Genomic DNA, 21612 nt, shown 5'->3' with positions numbered 1-21612 from the left:
TGCAGGAATGGCCATGAACTGTCCCTCTCTCTCTCTCTCTCTCTCTCTCTCTCTCTCTCTCACACACACACACACAAACAATATTGTCACACACAAAACCTGGAGGTGAATGGTGATCAGTTGGCTCAAGAGTTGTTCCTTTCGGCCAGTCCTTAAACTCTGACCTGGATCACATGTTCTGTTTCCAAGGAAGACAAATGAGATACACACAAACACACACACACACACACACACACACACACACACACACACACACACACACAAATTCCTCCAAGGCTGTAGCTCCTGGGGCCTCAAAGCCGACCTTTTCAGATAGACTCTAATGTAGATAACCTCACACTAACTGACAGGCAATCCATCCAACAACTGTGTCTTCCTGTATGTGTGTGTGTGTGTGCGCGTCCATGCGTTACCTTGGCGACCAACATCTGTTGCTGAGCCTCTATTTGTTGCTGTTGTCTTGTGGCCATTTCCTGGAGCTCAGAGAGGGTCAGCTCCACACGGGGAACCTACACGCACACAAAAATACATTTATTAATACAGTGTGCCCAGAGAAAAGGCTTGTGTTTCCCCCTGTGCATCTCTAATCACTGTTTGTACACATCACTGAGTTTAGGACTGATACTGACAAGATGAAAACACAAACAGTGACAGGAGATAAATGCTAGACTACAGCTGCACACACACACACATATCACCTCACACTTCAGTTCATAGAGCGCCTTCAGCATGCTACAGAAATGTTATTAGGCTAGCAGCTGGTGGCCTTGGCAGAGTGACAGAATTATAGTATTGGTCTGGGGTAAATAGCCAGAATCCTATCTGCCCAGGTCATTACAGGGCTGTGACACAGCCATCAACATCAGCTGGGGAAAAAAATCAAATCACACTGATCATTTGTCCTGTATTTTTAAATCAGAGGGGTGTTTTATTGAACCGAGCGCACGCCAGAACAGTTTTTTAGTTGGATGGCTGGTTGGTTCTTCTGAACAAACATTGCTATGATGTGTGTGAATGGGTGCGGGGGGAGAAATGCCTTTAGCAGAAAACAGCGGATGGTTTCTGCCCCAGCCACATCCTGCTATTGTGTGTGTTCATTCATGGACACACGCACTCAAACACACAAATACACACACACACACACACACACACACACACTGCACCTGGTCAGTTACATTGATTTTCAGTATGTAGTGAAGCCAAACAATGAGAAAAAAGTGATAAAAACCTATCTGTGTAAATGGTCAATACATCAGTTCATAAATCCCACGATTTTAAATGGTATTTAACTGATTATCCACATGCTGTTCGATGGAGAGCATGTTTCCAGACCTGTGACTACATAGTTATCCCAGAAAACATGATGTAGGACAGCTTCAACACCATGCAGCTCTGCACTGCATCAAATAAAGCTACAATGCAGAGTACAATACAAAACAAAGCAATATCAGAATTTGAATTCTTGTCTTACTAAGGAGACTAGTAGCAAAAATGAATCAGTATGATTAACATTATCACTATAACTTATTACATTATCTATTGGTTCACAATATTCCAGGCCTACTTAAAAATGCCTGGGACCAATGCTGCAAATGTGTAATGGCCTTAAGATAATTTGCTTTAAGAATTAGAACTATAAAGATAAATACAAAATATGGATGCAGGATTAAAAAATGGCCATCACCTACAGTAAGTATACTGTGTCAAAACATGTGTTTAGTCAGTCACATGTACAGCCAGTAACTCAAATAACTGTATTGCGGAAATGGACTGCCTATGCTGTAGGGAGTTATATTTTTGCTCTTCCAACATTAGGAACAGCTTTCAAAATACTGTATTTCAATGCAACATCACCACAAAGTGCAGGATCAAAACATACAATACAAGTGAGTCAACATAGAAACAACTAAAGTACTGAGTAAAAACAGGAAGATGTCTCAAATAAAACCCTGAGGAACCTCAGAGTTAAATTACTTTAAAGAAATAGCAGTTTCTTTTTGTGACGGGAGAAAGCAAGTTTGAAGCATTTCAGTGAAGAAATGAGCACAAACAATGTTGTAGTGCTTCTTTTACTGTACGCCATGTAGAATTTGAGGTGGTCAGTTAATTTAAATGTTCTGTGGTGTAAACAGCTACACTAAGACATAGGAGTGTTGATGGGTTGGTTAACCCAGATTGACAGAAAACATGAAGCCATTTATTTTTTTGTTTTGAGATTTCTACCACCCCTCCACTACAGTGGAATTTGGTATGTGATGCATTGAAGAATTACATTTGAAAACACAAAGCTAAAGATAAAACTGTCCAAATGTTGTGGTGTTTTTATTTTATTTGGTTGAAGTGGCCCTTAAAACAGAACTTTCATCAAAACCTTGATGAAATTGGTTAGACTTCAACAGTCTGTACTGAACATTGCTCTGAAACATCAGCTGAAGATGAAAATATTTATAGAGGCCTGTAGTTATTAGGATTTATGGGATCTAGGCCTTAAGGTTTAAATGCTTGAACAACATTATGGAAAATTCATTCAAAACTGAATTTCTGCCATGAGATGAGAGAGAAATGGTCTCAAAGGGACTGGAGGCTTCAGTCAATTTTGTAAAAATGTTCACAAACATCTTCAAATATCTCAGTGGAGGTTTTAATGCCATGACTCAGGGAGGAGCTGATGAAAAACCTACCCTGTACTGAGCCCTGAGGGCTACGACAATTCTTAGATATGAAATCAGTGAAACAAATTAAACCCACCCATTTAACGACTCGGGGAGTGGAAGCTCTAACTCGGCAGCATTAGCGCTATGTGAAATATCAGTATCGGTGATTAATGGCACTGATACAGACTGAGACAGCAACGCTGCCTTCAGGCTGATTTACAGAATTCTTTAAAACATAATGCAGACACACACTCTTTCAGATCATGCAGACTACTTCATGTTTTAGACGATGACATTATGCACATTACACTCGTTTTCCAGTCAGTGGTGCCACATGTCATTAGCTGACTGCTGACCTGTGGGAGTCTGCAGATCCTCACTTTCATGTGCATTATTAAGAGTCTGCAGATACAAACTGATCTCCACTAATGCACTCCAGCCCAGTGCTGTCAACTTAAAGGAGGCCAGGCAGTGCCAGTATGATTAGAACATCCCCGTTATCACACGGACCCTTCAATGTGATGTAAATGAAAGAAATTCACTCTTTTTGCTTGAACATCTATCATCATACAACTCATTTCAATTTGATAATTCATTTGATGATGTACTTGTATGGAAGCAAAAAATTTTGATTGACTTTATAGCATTTTAATATAATTTAATTTGAAGACCATCTATGTGGATTTATGTTGCCTGAATTCCCCCGTTAAACATTTCTGGGTGTATATTTGAAAACTGAAGTGACAGGCTTCTAGTCAGCATCCAAACAGCTCTGTCTTGCATCACTTGACTTACTAAACGTAACCTGACGTTTCAGTTTTTATTTACACCTTGACATTTGGTGTCTGAAATTCACCATTCCAATTGAACCAACCTGATTGTATTTTACTTGACTTGAATTCTTTAATCCAAAAAAGACGACTGAATTGCCTAAAAATTTCAAAGAGGGGAATTCAAACCACATAACTTTTAATAGATGGTTTGAGGTTATGAGGTATTTCCAAGCTATGAATTATGGTAGTTCAATTGCCAACAATATAAGTATTAAGTGGTGACTTAAATTCACATCTATAATGTAGGTTTTCAGTTGGTTGCAATATGTAAATCCATATACTTACTTCAACATACTGCATTATAAAGATGTATGAACTCCAGTAAGCAGGAAAAAGCTTGGTAATCAACCTAACCTAACTATCTTGCTTACTTGCTTGGTTTAAAAGACTTTTGGACTAAAAATCACTCCTCCCTCAAAACAGTGAGGCCAGTAGTGTGATGTCCTGTCTGTCGATGAAGTTTACATCCTCTAAGTTCTGCTAGCCCATCTTTCTAATCTTTCTAATGATGACATGCATCCTACAGCTACTGAAAAGTTAACAGTTTGCCTGACACTTAACGACGGCGTCATGTATTCTGCCACTCATGCTGTTAACACCCTGTACGACATCCTGCAGACTGCCCCCAGCTGACATTAACATGCAGTTTCTATCAGCTTCCCGCTGTGCTGTATTTACCTGCAGGCTGTCCCATGTGATCCTGCAGGAGCGGACTTTAATTTTGCTGCATTGTCCTTCAACAGTAAATTCCTGCACCAAATCCACCTCATTCCACTCCATCCTCACAGCCTCTCAGAGAAACGGCGGACCTTTATGCTTTCAGATAGAAAAATGATGCCAGAGGCTTGTAAGAGAAGAGCTTGGAGGGGGGAAACGAGAGCGATCCTTATCACAACTTTCCCTCTCGGTGATGTGCTGTGATTTACGACACCCTCTCTCTCCCTCTCTCTCGCTCGCCCCCCTCCACCTTTTCACTCTCTCTCTCTCTCTCTCATGCAAACTCTCTCTCCGGCATTGGTATGTTCTCATATGACGTGTAAAGCCCACTAATGTGACGCTGCATCCAATTACTACAGTAAACAAACATGTACACCTGTAAGACAGAGGGAAAGTCATCTCCTCTGTCCTTTTTTTGTACCTCCCTCTTTTTCTTTATCATTCCATCTTTCTATATCTGCCTCTTTTACACTATTGGTCTCTTTCTATACCTCCTTCTCTTCTTACACCTCTCATCATCTCTCTGTATCTCCCTCCTTCCTCCATCCTTTTGTTTACCTCTTTATCTCCCTCCACCCCTCCATCTTCTCCATCTTTCTTAATCCCCATCTCTTTCTAGATCTGCATTCCTTCATCTCTCTTTCTTACAATCCTTGTCATCCCTCTGCAGCTGGCTTTTTGCTGCAGCGACGGCCCCTTCTCTCTCTTTCTCTCTCTCTCTCTCCCCCCTCACACCTCCCTATTTCTTTCTCCCACTTTCTCGCAGGAGGGAAATCACTGCACCACAGGCTGATGGGGCACTAGCTGCTCTCAATCAACCTCTGCCTCACGATCCAGATGTGTGCTATACGAGGAAGTTGATGACGACAGCGACAACGATGATGATGATGATGATGATGATGATGATGCCAGCCGATGAATGGCCGTGGAAGCATGCAAGCTGATCAAATTTCTACCAGACGTGTCCAGTGGCAAACACACACAAATACACACACACACAGTGTGACATGTGACTCAACTGCTGCGTCACACATTTTCCCTTTCACTCTGCGAAACAGACACACATATGTCTCACTCAGATAAACACACACACAGAGGCAAACACACATCAACAAGGAGACTGGAGTTTATGCCAGTGCTGCTGTTCTGTGTGCAGACATCTGTGGGTGTGAATGGGCAATACACATTTACAAACATAAAATGTAGAACTATTAAAAGTGATTCATTTTTATAATTAAATATAATGTATTAGTAGTAGTAGTGGTAGTAGTAGTAGTAGTAGTAGTAGTAGTAGTGGTAGTAGTATTGAAATAGGATGACATTTCATTAAAATTCAGTAGCCTAGTATTTTTTAAGGCTGAGACTGATTTGTTTGAACTACTCAGGTTTTCAAGTTCCCTTTAAAATTTGACTCTTTTCAGGCCTTTAAAAAAACATTTACACCACAAAGGACGTCAATATTAATTAAGAGAATTATTTTTGGGAAAGTTGGCAGCTCTTTAAACGGAAAACATTCACATTTGGGGCAAACTACAGTCTTTATTAAGCCAACATAGCACAACTAAGAAGGCACATCAACATCCTCCTTATGTTGCCTGCACATCATTCCATCTATGTTGACATATGAGTGATGCAGAATGACTTTGCACATTGCATATTTACACCTGTAGTTTCAGGAAGCCAATTTATTCACTTCTGCCATACGTATGAAAATTTGACTTGTAACTCGCTTCACAACAGAATGCAAACATGTCTCAGATCATTAAACTAATGGATCAACAGCTGGACCTGAACCATGATTCTTCAACTAAACTAAAGAAATTCCTCATAGCGGCTGACCAGCAGGCCAAGATTACACTTCTTTTGATTGAAGGAGCTGAATACATGTACAACATGTAAAACACTACTTTATATTGGCAGAGCTCAGTGTTGCCAGACTGGACATTTTTCTGCCCAATTGGGCTCATTTTTATTTGATTGGGCAGATAAAAATGGTTTTGAGTGGCTTGTGATAATTTAGGCTACTTTCCCTTGATTAAATATTTTAGGCTACATTCCAGTTAATGAATTATTTCTCTTCTCCAATTAGTACAGAGAATGACGGGACAGGATTGCTGTTTCCAGTCTGCCAAACCTTTAAGAAGAAGAAAAAGACATTGGCAGGTGAGTTGGGTAGGCTTGACAGCACAACATGCAATGTCATGCAGTCATTTTAGTTCATTTCAGCTAGGCAGACAGTTTTCTTTTTCAGTTCCAGTGTAGTAACTCTGTGATGAAAGTCTTATTAAAGCTTCTATTTGTTCATAAAAGTGCATGTCTTGTGAACGGTTCATTTATTTCTAGCACCCATTCAGCCACAGAACATATCATGTAGGCTCTGAGGAGCCAAAATCCTTCCTAGCACCACCCAGTGACAAATGTTCTTGTGTGTTCTTTTAACAAAATATCAACACATCCCACTTCAGACTAAAAAAAAATATTTCAGGACTAAAAAGGAAGAAGAGACTCCTCCAATATGAAGCAAAAAATCCGGCAGGTTCAGGGCTGTGAGTGGGTTATTTGATCAAATCATACAGGCTTTTTAGTTGCAAATTTTCAGTGTGGCATGATCAGAAATGGTGCACAGAAAAGTCTCTTCACACTGATTCTTCTGTACTTTCGTGAGACTGATGCCATACATCCCGTGTGTTATTAGGCGTTTTCCGACCAAACTGTTCTGGGGACGCCCTAAGAGGAACTGCCCACTGGGGAGCTCCTCAGAGAACTACATATCTTCAAGACCTTTTTTTCTGTTTGAATTTACACTGCCAATAGGAACGCTGCCGATGGCGTTTGGAATAGCAACTTTACTTCTGTGCGACATACAACAACAACAAGAAATGTTAACAAGTTGGAGGACGCCGTGGTCAGAGCGGCGTGTTTGTTATGTGTTGTGGGTTTCATGATAATAAAGTTGGAAAAGACATGTGAATTTAGACTTTTTATGTTGGTTGAAAGAGCAAGAAGAAGGAAAGCTAAGAGACCATTGGCAGTACTTCATATCATCAAGAATGAGAGAAGACAGAGCACTGTAGACAGAGATGGGTAACTAACTTTAACATTATCTTATTTTAGTTTTATGTCATGTAAACAAAATATTTCAGAAGAAATAGCTAGGGATGGGTATCAAAATCAAAACGGGTACATGGGCTAAATTATAAAAGGCCGTAGTCTTGATACTCTCCGATGGGATAGCTAATAGTGAATTGTTACAAACAAGCTAAAATGAAAGCTGTCTGCATGTAGTCTAATCTTTTAGCGTAGTTTGCCACTTATCTTAAAATTTGGCAAATTCTTGTAAACTTGCAAGCTGCTGGCTGAGACAAACCAGCCCCTCGACCAATCAACATACACTTTCGTCGCACATAGTTCCTGTTGTGCTGGGAGAGTACCTACTTTAAAAGCAGGAGCTAAAAAAGTCCCTCACGCCTCAAAACGGTGCTCTAAGAACTACAATTGTTCCCACGTCTTTCGGTGCGGCCACAACAAAAAGCAACAAACGATGAAGAAGTTCCTCCAGTGCGAAAACGCCTTATGTTTTAATGTGATGGATCACTCAGGAGGAACATGAAGAAATATGCAGGATATTATAGACAATATGTGAACTTTGGTTTAAGAAGCCCTATTTAATACTTATATTATCAGTTTAACCTGACTGCCGCTGGTGTCAATAGATCGTTACAAGATATTTTGCTATAATTGTACAACGGTAAATACAACCACCTTGTGCTGCTGCTGTTCACTGGTCTTTGCAGCAGTTTCACATATGTTGCGATCAAGGTTATAATCTGAAGCACATGGGGATATTTGACTTTCTCAGTGTGTGAGTATTACGTTTCCCCACAGTATATTTGTTCTCAGAGTTATGCACACATATACTAAGCGCACACACACATAGACACACACAGACACGTTGTTCTGATCATAGGTCCCATAAGTAATGAAACCCATTGCCTTCCCATCTGCTGTACGCCTCCAGTAAAAATATCCCTCCTAATCTACAATAACAGCCTCCAGACATTCCTGTAGCTTCGACCGTACCAAAGGGGAAAACTCTGTTATCAGATCTGCTCCAGTGACTAACGTTCACACAGCAGGGGGGCCCGCTGGTCCTGAGACCCCTCCTGTAACTGAAAGGTCATATCTTTGAACCTCGCCACTGACAACTTGTCCATCAACAGCAATGTGTCCTGACAGTGTCCTTGGGCAAAGCTGTGAACACCTTCTGCAGAATTTAGGCACAAAAACAAGAAGACCACCTGGAGTTAGGAATAGGCACTTAACTCAAGTTCTGGTGCTACACAATACCACCCAGTTTTCATCCAAACAGGGACTTTCCTACAATTACAGCTTTCAAAACTTCCAGAATACCATTTCAACATAGTTCCAAAAACTCTCCTGCCAGAGTTTGAATGTTTACTGATATAATTCAATGATAAATGCCTTTAGTTTAATCTTAACAGATCTTTTCTATGTTCTGTGATTTTTAAACTCCGCTGATGTCCCTGAACCCAGACTATCATATAACCTACAGAGGCATTTCTAGTGATGACATATGGTGAAAATACTCATCTTAATCTACATCAACATAACCCCTGACATGCGCGTTAACTCAAGAGCACACAAACACCAAGCGCATCCACAAAGACACACCTGAATTCTTAATATATCCCTGAGCAGTGCTCTCACACACAGCTGGATGGGGTATAGTTACACACAGTTGGATCAACAGAATCCATTATGTGTGTGTGTGCGTGCATGCGTGTGTTAACTCAGAATATGCGATGATCCCTGTGGTCGTTCTGAAGTTGGACATGAGGTTCACAGGACGTTGTCTTGGGGAGGGGAAGGAGGGAATGTTGGGATAGGGCCGCTGTTTGACTGACCCAGCCCACACAAGCCAGAGAAAAACACAGCTCCTCTTAATTGTCTGCAAAACACCAGTGCTTCCATAATATTACAGTGAATATCCAGTTATCCAGAAACAACATGCCACCTCACCTTGTTTTGTTTGTTCTTGTTTTTTTCACAGTCAGTAGGTTTTCAGTAATGATAAAGCCAGTTGAAATAGGACATCATGAAACAAGGCTAGGAGTCGACAACCATGTTAATAGCTCTGTGAGGATGCGCTATTGGAGCAACAGTACTTTGGGCAAAATGCTACATGCTCGATGTTTTATTGATCACAGTTGTCATCTTAGCTTAGCATGTCAGGCATCAAGAGTCAAGTACCTTAAACCTGCATTCTTTCTATTGACCAGCAGGGGGCGACTCCACTGGTTGCAAAAAGAAGTCCGATAGCATTGGAGTCTATGACAAAATGACCCTTCTTCTCAGTAAACTCAGTAAACACTTTCCTAATGAGTTTATCAATCGTTCATTTCAAGTCTTCTCTAATGGCCTACAGCATGATGTTAATTTAGTAAAATTAGGATATGGCACTTGACCTCACATCTTCAAAACCTTTTTACTGCATATTTCAGCTCTAGCTAACTATGGACGTCCAGTGAGAAATGGCAGCAACTGGCAGTAGTAACGCTAACCGAGACTCAGACAAAGTTAAGCAAAGTAGCTCTACAGGTAGTGAGCAATTGGCTATGAGTAGGTCACAGACGAAGACTGTAAATGGTGCCAGACCATAAAGGCTAAGTGCATAGAAGGCCCGCACATACAGGTAACTTTTTTTGTTGTTGTTAGCATATATGAACACCATCAAAATATACCAGACTATAGATTTATGCCAGATATTTTGTGTTCATGCAAAGACACTGCACACCTATAAGTGTATCAACACAATGCTTTTTCCATCAGTCTCTATCAGCTGTCACCAAGTCTCACAATGAAACTCTCGACATGTCGAAATCCTCACCAAGGCTTTGATCATAGAGCCTGTTAAACTTTTGCACTACTTATTAGACAATCATAAACACACAGAAACATTGTGCGCTGTCTTAACATAAAACTGAAGTTTCTTCGTCACAGTTTTGTATGCAGTTCTATCCACCACCTTATAAATATCCTGAGCTCTTACCAATTCACCAGACTCTAATGGCTAATTTTGCACTCTGAGCAAACAGGGAGGTTTCTTTCTTTGGACTTACCAATGAACCGACCGCGAATGCCACCCCTTTTTCGGGGGTGTTAACATGGCTAAGTATGCCAACTACTATTTTGAGTTAAAGAATGACATCAACACAGTCTGGTTTTCAGGAGGAGACGTTTAAGTAATATTAAATATACATTTTACTGCAATAAGTAATGACATTAGTATTGAGATGAGTGATGAATAACAAATCCAAAACACCTGTACACAAAAGAAAATCTCATTCTTTCTCTTTCTCATACACACAAATGTCAGCACTTTCACCATTCTGTTGGAAGAAACAGCATCTGGTGGGTGTGTCTGTGCATCTGTGTGTGAGTGAGTAAGTGAGAGCTTTTGGATATGATTATAGAGAGCCAAGAGTCGCACCCTGATTTGGAGTCATGTCATGCATCCACATCGCTCAGTAACACACAGATCGACAAAATAACCTTGTCAAGCCTAAACACACATGGCCAAAGCAGAAGACACACCTTGCCTGCACATAGCATCCAGTTTTCACAAGACCACACTGACCTAAACACACCCTGTGCTCCGATACTGTGATACTAACGCACATGCACACATCCAAACACATGGCCAGCAATCCTACCCTGACACATGACACTACATGTCAAGCAGTCAGCCAATGTGTGTATGTGTTTCATGTTTTTTATCTCAGTGGGAACTTGAACCTGAATGCACACAAACCGATGGGGACTCATGTCACTGTGGGGACAAAAATAGAGGTCCCCATGGATAGAGACTGCTTTTTGTGGGTTAAGACTTGGTTTTAGGGTTCAGGTTACAATCAGGTTAGGGTAAGGGGTTAGGGAATACATTGTCAATAAGATGTCCCCACGGGGATAGAGGAACACACGTGTGTGTGTGAGTGTAGCCTAGATCATGAACAAAGTCAGAGAATAACTTTCAGGATCATAAAGGGAAAAGAAATGAAATCACACTGACACTCACATTTTAAAGTCACCTCTACATTTACTCCTCCTATCCAGTTTTTCAGCTCTTCTATTATGTATGACAAGCTGGTGTGAGAAGAAGCCAAAATAGTGTAAGGTGCGTAGAAGTATAAAGCAAACACACACACACACATTTTTTTTAGCTTCACACAGACACTGTCACGCACGCACACATACACCCACAGAAAAGAAACAAATTTCCAGAACTCACCCCCACGCTCCTGCCTTGTCTCAAACTCTTTGTTTTTGCTTTAAACTAAATGTAAAAAGTAGAGGACGAAGAAGGACAGATACCCCAAGACGACTGTGAAGGAGTGCGCAAGGTGAGAGAGAGAGAGAGAGAGAGAGAAGAGGGAGGAGGAGGAGGAGGAGGAGGAGGAGGGGGGGGAGAGGAGCTGTTTGGCTAGCTAACAATCCTCTTAGCCTGGTTATGTCATGGGACCAAGCTAATCCTACCTTCACTGACTGACCAACACACACACACACACACACACACACACACACACACACACACGCACACAATGGCTGACTAACCATCAGACTGACCAACACAGATACGCACATACACATCCATGTATACACATGCAAATATAGTCAGTGACTGGCTAACCGAGGCCTAACCAACATGCACAAAGCAAGCGTCTAGTCTGAGGTTGAATACAATAGCTGAGACGGTTGAAAATAACTGTTAGTAAAGAATAAAAAGCTGCTGGCATGAGGCCAGCTGCTCTTTTTAGTATATGACTCATTTTTGTAGGGAAGACAACAAAACAAGCAAGCTAGCGAAACAAAACATGGTTAGCTAATGGCATTTAGTCAGGCTAGTGGCAAAAGGCTTATTCCCATTTTATCTTTTCTTTATCTCTGTCTGTGAATATATATGTGGTAATTATACTGGATGTATAAAGTATACTATGTGTGTGTGTGTGTGTTTTCACATGGTTCTTGCTGGTAGAGAACTATAATCATCACTGTCACTAATCCTTAGGCTAATCCGCTAGACTACACACAGGCAAAGACATACACACAACCATGCACATACTTGTACTGTAAATATGTGAATACTCACTCACTCATGCACACACCAAAAACATTTTTTATGTCTTAATGCCTTCCCTAAATTAAATGAGCCTAGTTCAAGAATACCCAAAGCCAAACTGGCTGCCGACTGAGTGGATATTTTATTAGTGGCTACCGTCTCCAACATTAAGCTTGTAGCACTTCCCAGTCAAATATCACAACCAGCAGCTTACAAATGTGTTAAAGGAATCTTTCAATATTTTGGGAAACGGGGAAACAGCTAGTCTGGCTCTGTACGAAGGCAACAAAATTCACCTCGCAGCACCGCTTAGGCTTACTAATTCACACATTTCATTCATCCATACAAATAAAAGGTGTAAAAACCACAGAGGGTTATTTTGAAGGCAGATGTTTTTTACCGGTGTACATAGCCAGGATAGCTGTCTCCAGTCTTTAACCATAGCCTAAACGTCACGCGGCTGTAGCTACATATTTATAGTACAGAAATGTGAGTGGTATCAGTCTTCTCATCTAAGTCTCCGCAATTGTGTAGTGTAGTTGTGTTGAATCAAAATCTCACACTAGTATAAATTCAGGCACAGGCCTATACCGTAGTCTATACAAGTATAATGGTTGGAAATGAACTGTAGCTTTCAACAATATTAGTGTTGTAGTGTAGAGATCTTTATATACCAAATAGATCCTGGATGTTGAGATTGAGCTAATTGGAGATGCATAACACAGTCAGTCCTGCACCCTCAGCCCAGCCCAGCTCTAGTCTGTATATGTGTGTGTGTGTGTGTGTGTGTGTGTGTGTGTGTGTGTGTCCACCTACCCTGTCATTAGCACTCTCTGTTGCTTCTGTGGTCCAGCTTTGCTCCAAAGGTCGCTGTTTTTCTGCAGATAAATGAACAACAAAAAGAACTCTAAGCAGAGATATTGCAAAAAATGGACCATTCAACCGTGTGTGTGCGCGCCTTACCTCAAAGATAACTGGCAAGCTTGACAAGTTTTATAATTTTTCCTTTACTGTCATGTTGTATGTACATATTTTTATATTTTTATCAGTCTGGCTCTTGTCTCAGCATTCTACAACATCTTCTGGTGTTGAAAGTGTAAGTGTTATTATGCTTATGTGTCCTTGTTTGCACTGTCCTCATTTATATTCAGTCTTTCTTATTTCTACTAAGAATGTAGAGGGTGTTCTTGGCAACTTGCCTGCCAAAACAGTACTGAAATGCAGAGGACAAGATGTTGCAGTAAGGCTGATTCTGCACACGCTAAATACACACACACACACACACACACGCTATTTGATAAAGACAAAAACATTAAATTATGAGTGAAAACAGTCTAATCTTCCTTATCTTATATTTGTCTAGTCCCATCTTTCTCTCTGTGTACAATCTATAAATAGTATTTGTTTTAATTCTACTAAGACCAGACAAGTTTAATCTGGGCTAATCCCAGCCAGCTCCAAGTTTCACCTCTAGTCAATAGAGCAGTTATTGCAGTACTTAACATTCAATTGGGCAGACAAAATAGTATAGATAACTTAAAGTAAGATATTTAATTTAACAGAAGCTAGGTCAGTTAAAATAGTAATTGATACACAGAAATACATTGTCATTAGTTGTGATGAGCTTGGATTCACATATGACTATTGAATTACCCCTGTTCCATTTCAGAGACAATATTTTACTGTCCTTTGCAGGGATGATTATTTTTTGTGATGTGGGAGAGCAGTATAAGCTTCTAAGAGAAAAGTGATGTCCTTGTGTGGGAGGTGCAAACTCACCATGGGCACCTTCAATAAGTCACAGAGTGCAGGTGATGTTCAATTAGCCTGGGAGGAGGTAATACATTAGGGTAATTGGTGTTGCTCTGATCCTTGGAGAGCAAGTGGCCAGTTTAAGAAGTTGTTTTATGAAAATAGAAGAGCCAAACACTAGTTGGCAGCAAACTGAAGGAACTGTTTGGCTGTCCCTGGCGCTAGAAACAGATGGACTAGGTGAAAAGCAGTCTCGTCTCGCAACAGTGGGAAACCAAATGCACTGCTTTAGTCACATGGGAAAACCTTCATCTCCTCTGTGACTGCCAAGTTGAATAAAAATCAGGCAAAAACTGTATTTATGATTTATTTATTATTCAGAGTAAACTTTACAGTTAACAAGCATATGCTAATAATGAAATTCTAATGAAGGATATTCATGTTTTTAATGAATGGGGTGGGGGTTAATGTACCAGCAGGTGGTGAGGTTGTCCTGTCCCCGCAGGGAGCAGAAACATCCACAAAAACACACCAGTGCTACAGTACGGTGACACTATTACAGCAGCACTAGCCCCTGCTGTCGTACGCTTTGGGCACTAACGTGAATAAATATTACACAATCATTCATTCATTCTTTGTTTAACAGAGAAAAGAAAACCTTTTACCGTGGCCCTGCATCTGTCCTTGTCTCTGCCCCTCCTCCCCATCATGTTTGCCCTTTCTATGTTATGTAACTCTAATCATCTTATCTGGCTAATTACTGACCGAGCCCCTGACCTCACTTCTAAAATCTCATACACACCACTGGCTCTCTGCGTTTCTCTGTTTCCTACATGTGAGTGAATGATGGTGAAAACTGAAAGTCAGCAGTTCAACTCATGTGGGTAGTTTGGGTGGAATCAACATGTGTGGTTGTTTGTTTCGCTGTACCTTGTGTCCAAGAGGGGCAGTGTCTGAGGTAGAAGCTGACCTCCGGCCTCCTGGCCCCCCACTGCTGGAGAAGATCCAACAATAACAACTCTTGAGGGAGAACTCGCTCTGGGAAGAGACAGAGCGGGAGACATTAGGAAAGCTATTACAGAGTGTATATGCATTCAGTATTGAATATTCCTATTAAACAGCACATTTTCACATTTAATGTCTGTAATAATACTGCTTGTCTGAAAAAAATGTTGATATTGTCTTTTTTTCTGCCATCTAATGCCAGCTAAAATTATATCCTCTCTTAAAAACTCATCAGGTTGGGTTTGCTTTTCCATAATGATCTTTCTGTTATTTTGACCTCCTTTTGATGGTTTTGGTTTTATATTGCCGTGATTCAGTGTCTGTGTATGTTTTATTAACTCAGTCCTACTGTCCTGCCAGTAGGTCAGTCAATATGAACTCTTGCTGTGCAGCCAAACAACGTTCAAACCCACACATTTCTACTGTACTGTACTGTACTTTTTATATTCTAGTGTGGATCCCAAAGTTCAAAAAGATGCAAAATATTACTGAATTCGGTGTAAAATCTTGGGATGGACTGATGCAGCCATACAAAACATGGAGTCTTGAGTTTTTTTTATATTTTATAATATTTGTGTACACAAGAACATCATACTGTGGCTTTAAAGCTACTTAACAGGAAAATTAAAAAGGAAACTCGATGTTATCTGGTTTGTTTTAACACTGCATAGCTTAAAACTAAAGGCTAGATCCATGATAAAAATGTAAACAAAGGGCATACCCATCCCGCAAAAAACAAATATGGAAACCCGCTATCATTCTCAAATGCTTGAAATGATGTATTTTAATGCAAGGACTCAAAACGAGTAGTCTGAAATGGTTTTTGTAATGACCTGTACTAACTGATGCTCTAAGATTATATTTGTATCACTAGTATTTTTTACAATTAACTCAAACTCTTCGATTATATGTGTGATTATTTACACATCTATATGATTACAGGTTTAAAAAACTGAAATGAAGGAAAGGTTGGTTTTCGAAACCGAGCAATACATCTCAATACGTAGCTACACACACAACACACACACACAGACAATGGCTCAGTGACCACACGCACACACTTACAGCAGTCGTGAGGCCAACTGTGGCCTTGAGGCATGGCCTCTCGTCACACAGCAACACTTTGACACAACACCATTTATTATGTGCTGCTTTTCAGTGTCACCCTCTAAGACACAGTATAGTATTAGAGCAATTTATAACCAGTCTGACCGCTCAGTCGCACCACAGTGCTGCACAAACACACTGTGTTGTTATGTGGCTGGCTACTTCAACAGCTACGATTGAATGGATGTAGGCCATGCTTTAATTGACAGTACACGCAGTAGCTGTGAGTGTCTGCATGTGATGGACTGGTCTTTTCAAGTTTACAATGGGGTACAGTATACAGTCAGCACTTGGCACGATTTCACGAGCTGTAGCCGTGATACAGGTCTGACTCTGTTTGTAATTAGCTTCAAAGCAAACGATCTAGGCCAGTCACACTGTGATTATCCTGTCATGTAATTCCAGATTATAATCATGTGAATACTCTAATGCTCAAAAGACTGTCAAGAGGGTGTTCTATTCTAGTATTGGACATGGTGAGGAATTCTGTTGGTGTTCATATGTGTGTAGAAATATAGGCCTGACTACTGTAAACTGAAAACAACACAACAACAATAATAGCATCAATAATTATCATCATCATCATCATCATTATACTGTGTTCATGGAGCTTCAGTGGGATCAAGCTTCACTATATCAGTGTTCAACAGACCAAAATGAGGAATATGTGGATATATTAGGACAGAATCTATCCACCACCTGTCAATGGGTGTTAAATACTGGATTACAGTCATCTTTATTACCTGGCAGTCTGTTGATGACTGCCAGGTCATCGACAGACTTCAGATGAGCTCACGTGCTACAGAAAGCTGATGTTACAAGGTGGTTGCTCATGGAAAACCATGTGACTTATATATATAGCAGTTTATCATCTGCATAGATGGACACTTTTTAAAATGGCTCCTTACTGATGTTCTTATTTGACTTCTGTTAAATATTCTTCAAACTGTACTTTTATTAATCCTATACATGTAGATGGATGGATGGGTGGATGGACTCACCATGCCCATTCCATTTTTCAGCCAGGTGACACTCCCCCTCGCCAGCTTCTTTGCAGTATTCGACCACGTCAATCACTCTGGTTGCTGGAGTAACTGGGACCTCAGTTAGCATCTGCTGGGTGTCACTGAGGTAAACCGTCAGGATCACCTGGAACGATTGAAATAAACATGCTAAATGTAATAAAGCGTCTTAATAATTACCACCTTACCATTTCAGGAATATAGACACAGTGGATAAGGCATTTCTCACTGATTACTGACTTGGATCACATGCGACTAACTAATTAACTATTGGTTAACTAGTTAGTCAACACGTTGCCAATGATGACTACTGATAATAACTCTGTCCTGTTCCTGTCTCAGCATAAAAAGCAATTCTGGTTGATTAGAAGGTGATCACATTCAGATTAAAGTGGAAAATCCAGGTGAAAACACAAAGACACTGAAGATCGGCTCAAACAAAGTAAGTTTATTTATATAGCATCTTTCAATTGCAGGCGCCACAAAGTGCTTCACAAAAAAAGACAAACAATTGAAATAAGAGACAGATATTCAGCTAAAAAGCATAGGACAAAAAACAAACTAAACAACAGAAAGTTTAAACAAATGGGTCTTGAGCTGCTTTTTACAGGTGCCCACAGTTGAAGATACATATGGATAACTTAACAAACAAGTGTGAATGCAGAGCATCTCTAAAAACAGAAACTACATAATCAACATGTAAATCCAACAAGTTTAAGGGAACTTGGCCTGGATAACAACATAGAAGCCTGAGCTGCAGACGTGAATTTAATCTAATCCAGTCTTAAAGCTTTCAAGACATAATGATGTTAAAGTGATAAGGAGGCCATCGAGATCTCTGAGAATCTACAGCAACTGATAACAGAAGCTTGTAACACGATACAGCCATACATCTGCCTAAACAAGACATTGATCGCAGCTTTAATTACTTATCAATAGCAGCTGGTATACACACAGACACACGCATACAATTCCCTTCGGGGCTCAGGACAAAGATTTAACCTCATGTAAATTTAATCAAATCAAAATTAAATTGGTCTTATCTCTCCATATTTAAAATTTTTTTATCCTAGATAGTGTAGACAAACAGACTTAAGTATAATAAAATATTGCCAATATTATTACTATAAAGCTTTTAGTTTGGTTTAACATATCTGTAAAAGCAATATATGACTTCTAAGTATTGGCTGGGTAGTAATGACCCCCTCTGAAATCACTGTATTATCAAATCCTCCAAATTTTGAGTCCAAAAGATTAAAATAGCAATCAGAAAAGGACATCCTGTGTTATCGCCTGTGATGTCATTGGCAATGTCCCCGGTGATGTCATGTCCAATAGTCAGTCGGCAGTTGAAAGATAAATTTAGGGTAATCTGGGATAGGAACACACAGACACACCAAGGCACATAAACACACACACAGATACAGATACACATTTAATCCTAATGTTGCCTTTTCTCCCTCTCTCTTACACACACACACACACACACACACACACACACACACACACACACACACACATTACATTGCCATATACACACAGACACACACTCAAAATATATACTGTACACTAATCCACAGTTTTGTATACACCTGTCCCAGATCATGTGAAGTAATCTTGTGTTGCATGCAGACAGACTGAGCAGGGACACATTCTCTAAAGCTTGGATTAGATGCACACAAACATGCGTGTACAAACACACGCAGACACACACATGTGCAAACCCTGCGAACACAGTAGGGGTTTTACCAGTCCACAAACCACTTAAAGTAGGCTAACCGTGGCCTCACAGGGACTGTAATGTTTCGGTTTCACATGGTAACAAACATTTGTTACAATGACTAAATAATGAGTAAATGTGTAATAATTAGATGAGAAAGGCGTAAATACCTGAATGAGATTGTTGTCGCATGAGTGTAGGTTCATTCAGTAAAATGTGTAATTTCCAGATGCAAGTTACAAGACACTATTTTCTGTTTCCTCTCTTGGGGAAAAGAGGAAACATTCTTCATTCTAACCTCATTAGAAACTCTAATTTTAGTGACCAACAACCTATGTTAACATGTTGGGTATAACTGACTGACAGCAAAACGAACAAGCGTTTTACACACCTCTGGTAACATCCTGAATTAAACTTTGGAATTTAAATCTGGATTATTCTGTATGAGGAACACAAACACAATTTTTCAATAAAAATTATTACTACCTACTGTGGTCCCACAGCCCTTTACCCAAAGTGCACAAACACACACACACACACACACACACACACACACACACACACACACACACACCCACAAACACGCATACAGTAGCAGCAGAGCTCCCAAGGCACCGGCCTAATTATTGGGAGCATTTTGGGATTCAATATGTTGCTCCAGGACACTTCAACATATGGACAGGAGGAGCTGGGTAAAGGAACCAGATTCTCGTTTCCACCCCTGCAGTTTACTGTTTGTACTGTAAATGCTTTGTTCAGATGCAGATGTAAAAAACAGTCACTGCTTGTTAGCCTAGTCCTGATTTCTTGCCATGCTGTTCCAAGTGTTTGCAATCATTAAATGAATAAAATCCTTCTCCTACTTCAAACTATTTAATTCCTGAGTTCCCTGTTATGTTAATCAACCATGTATCCAGGCCTTCTTCACAAGAGACACGTTGACTTGTCAAAGAGGGAAAAGCACAGTTATTACTAATGACAATAATTATGGCTCTGTCCTATCCAAGTGTCTCAGTAGCCATGGCAGTCAGTGAGCCAGTCTGTATTATACCATGACTCCGAAACTAAGCAGCTATTTGGAATTCCTCCTAATTCCTTTTATAATTTACACCAGTGCTTCTCTTGCTGTGACATGTCAAAATTGACCTGTCACTCAATAACCCTTTCCTGCTGTGAAAAGGGTCAATTGAAATGTCACAACCCAATCTGCTGTTTCCACCCATAGGTCATTTAGACACCACTCAATCTTCCAATCTGTGGACTTTCAATATGGCCACCACAGTGTATATTACAGTAAATCACCTGAAAACCCTCTATAGATAGATCAGTAGAGTCAGTTATTCTGCAGAGCTAACTGTAATAATATTGAACATGTTCATGTCTATGTAATACAAAATCATGCTTTAGAAAATATTATAAAACATGTAACAAATGTTTCATTAATAGCAAAACTTGTATGACGTTGATGTTGATGTTAGGTATGTAAGCCGTGAGCGCATAGACCATTGTGAATGTGAACATGAGGAATTCTCAGGTGGACAACTTCCTAACACACACACACAAACAGAGGCAGATTGAGTGGTGGTTCCTAAATGGCCTCTGGTGCTGAATGGAATGACTCTGGCTATTTCGGGCATTAGAGAAGGTGAAAGAGATAGTCAGATAGTCAGAGTGAGACTGTACGCAAGCGAGAGTGACAAACAGTATTTCCTGTTAATCTGTGCAAAACTGCAAAACAGCAAAAAAAAAAACAAAAAAAAACCACACATCAGTGCTCATTTTATTAGTTACTCTGAGGCATTTCAACATAGTGTTCATTTTAGGCTAGGGTGGAAGGGTGTGGGGGCAGGATGGCACAGTGGTTGGCATACGTCCTCTGAACTGAAAATGCCAACCTGGGTCCCTCTGCCCCAGCTTGATGCTAAACAACAATCAACTCCCACAAAATCTGTGCTTTTGTAATACACAGTGCCTCTAACTGTAGTGTTAATTTGTCCAATTGTGTTGGGAAAAGTCTACATAAGAAAACAAAGCCCACGCTAATGCAAGTACCAATCATATATATATATATATATATATATATATATATATATATTTTAAGCAAAGTGAAGCCTTTCTGTCTCTCACTCACCGATGATTTGGTTTTCAGCTTCTTCTTCTTCTGTTTCCTGCATTGACTCAGTTTCAGGTTCTCCGAAAGAATCACCAGGCGCTCCAACGCCAGCCCAAAGAAACGCTTCATTGGAAAACCATTGGCCGAAAAGACACACAGCAGCGTGTGTGTGCGCACGTATGTTTGAAGTATAGATAGATCATTAGTGCTATCAGAAAGAGAAAGTGATGTCTTTGTAGGAGAGAGTGTGTTTGAAATGTGCAAATGTCAGTGTGAGCGTGTGTGTGTGTGTGTGTGTGTGTGTGCAAGGGCATGGAAAACAACTATAAGAGTGTGTCAGGGAGGGAGGAGGGGAGGGAGGGAGTCGGCTTTCAGTAAATATGAGGAGAGGGAGAGAGGGTGAGGAGGAGAGGAGTGTGGGAGATAAGAAAGAGAATCTATACACTTTTCATGCCTGTTAGTGGGAGCAGACCATGATATTGAGCTGATATTGTTTTTTATTACCAATCTGATATGGTCCAGTCAACACCGTCCACCTCTGATATGATGGAG

General features: G+C 40.3%; 1 protein-coding gene across 5 annotated transcripts in view; it reads right to left on the bottom strand.

The window, feature by feature from the left end:
- The window catches only part of LOC123979217 (apoptosis-stimulating of p53 protein 1-like), a 51538-nt gene that overhangs the window by 19374 nt on the left and 10552 nt on the right, over positions 1 to 21612 (bottom strand). For 4 of the 5 annotated variants that reach the window (XM_046063026.1, XM_046063028.1, XM_046063027.1 and 1 more), the window contains exons 2-5: positions 17207 to 17354; positions 15024 to 15131; positions 13158 to 13219; positions 414 to 509 (exon numbers count right to left, since the gene is read on the bottom strand). In XM_046063026.1, the coding sequence (XP_045918982.1) occupies positions 414 to 509; positions 13158 to 13219; positions 15024 to 15131; positions 17207 to 17354 (414 nt within the window). Of the gene's footprint in view, positions 1 to 413; positions 510 to 13157; positions 13220 to 14120; positions 14169 to 15023; positions 15132 to 17206; positions 17355 to 21612 lie in introns of those variants that run through there. The other variant, XM_046063030.1, reaches the window with a different exon arrangement.

The sequence above is a fragment of the Micropterus dolomieu genome, linkage group LG11, assembly GCF_021292245.1.
Source record: "Micropterus dolomieu isolate WLL.071019.BEF.003 ecotype Adirondacks linkage group LG11, ASM2129224v1, whole genome shotgun sequence".
NCBI classification, from domain to species: domain Eukaryota; kingdom Metazoa; phylum Chordata; class Actinopteri; order Centrarchiformes; family Centrarchidae; genus Micropterus; species Micropterus dolomieu.
Note: the sequence above shows the minus strand (reverse complement) of the source record. Positions and strands in the feature narration are given on the sequence as shown.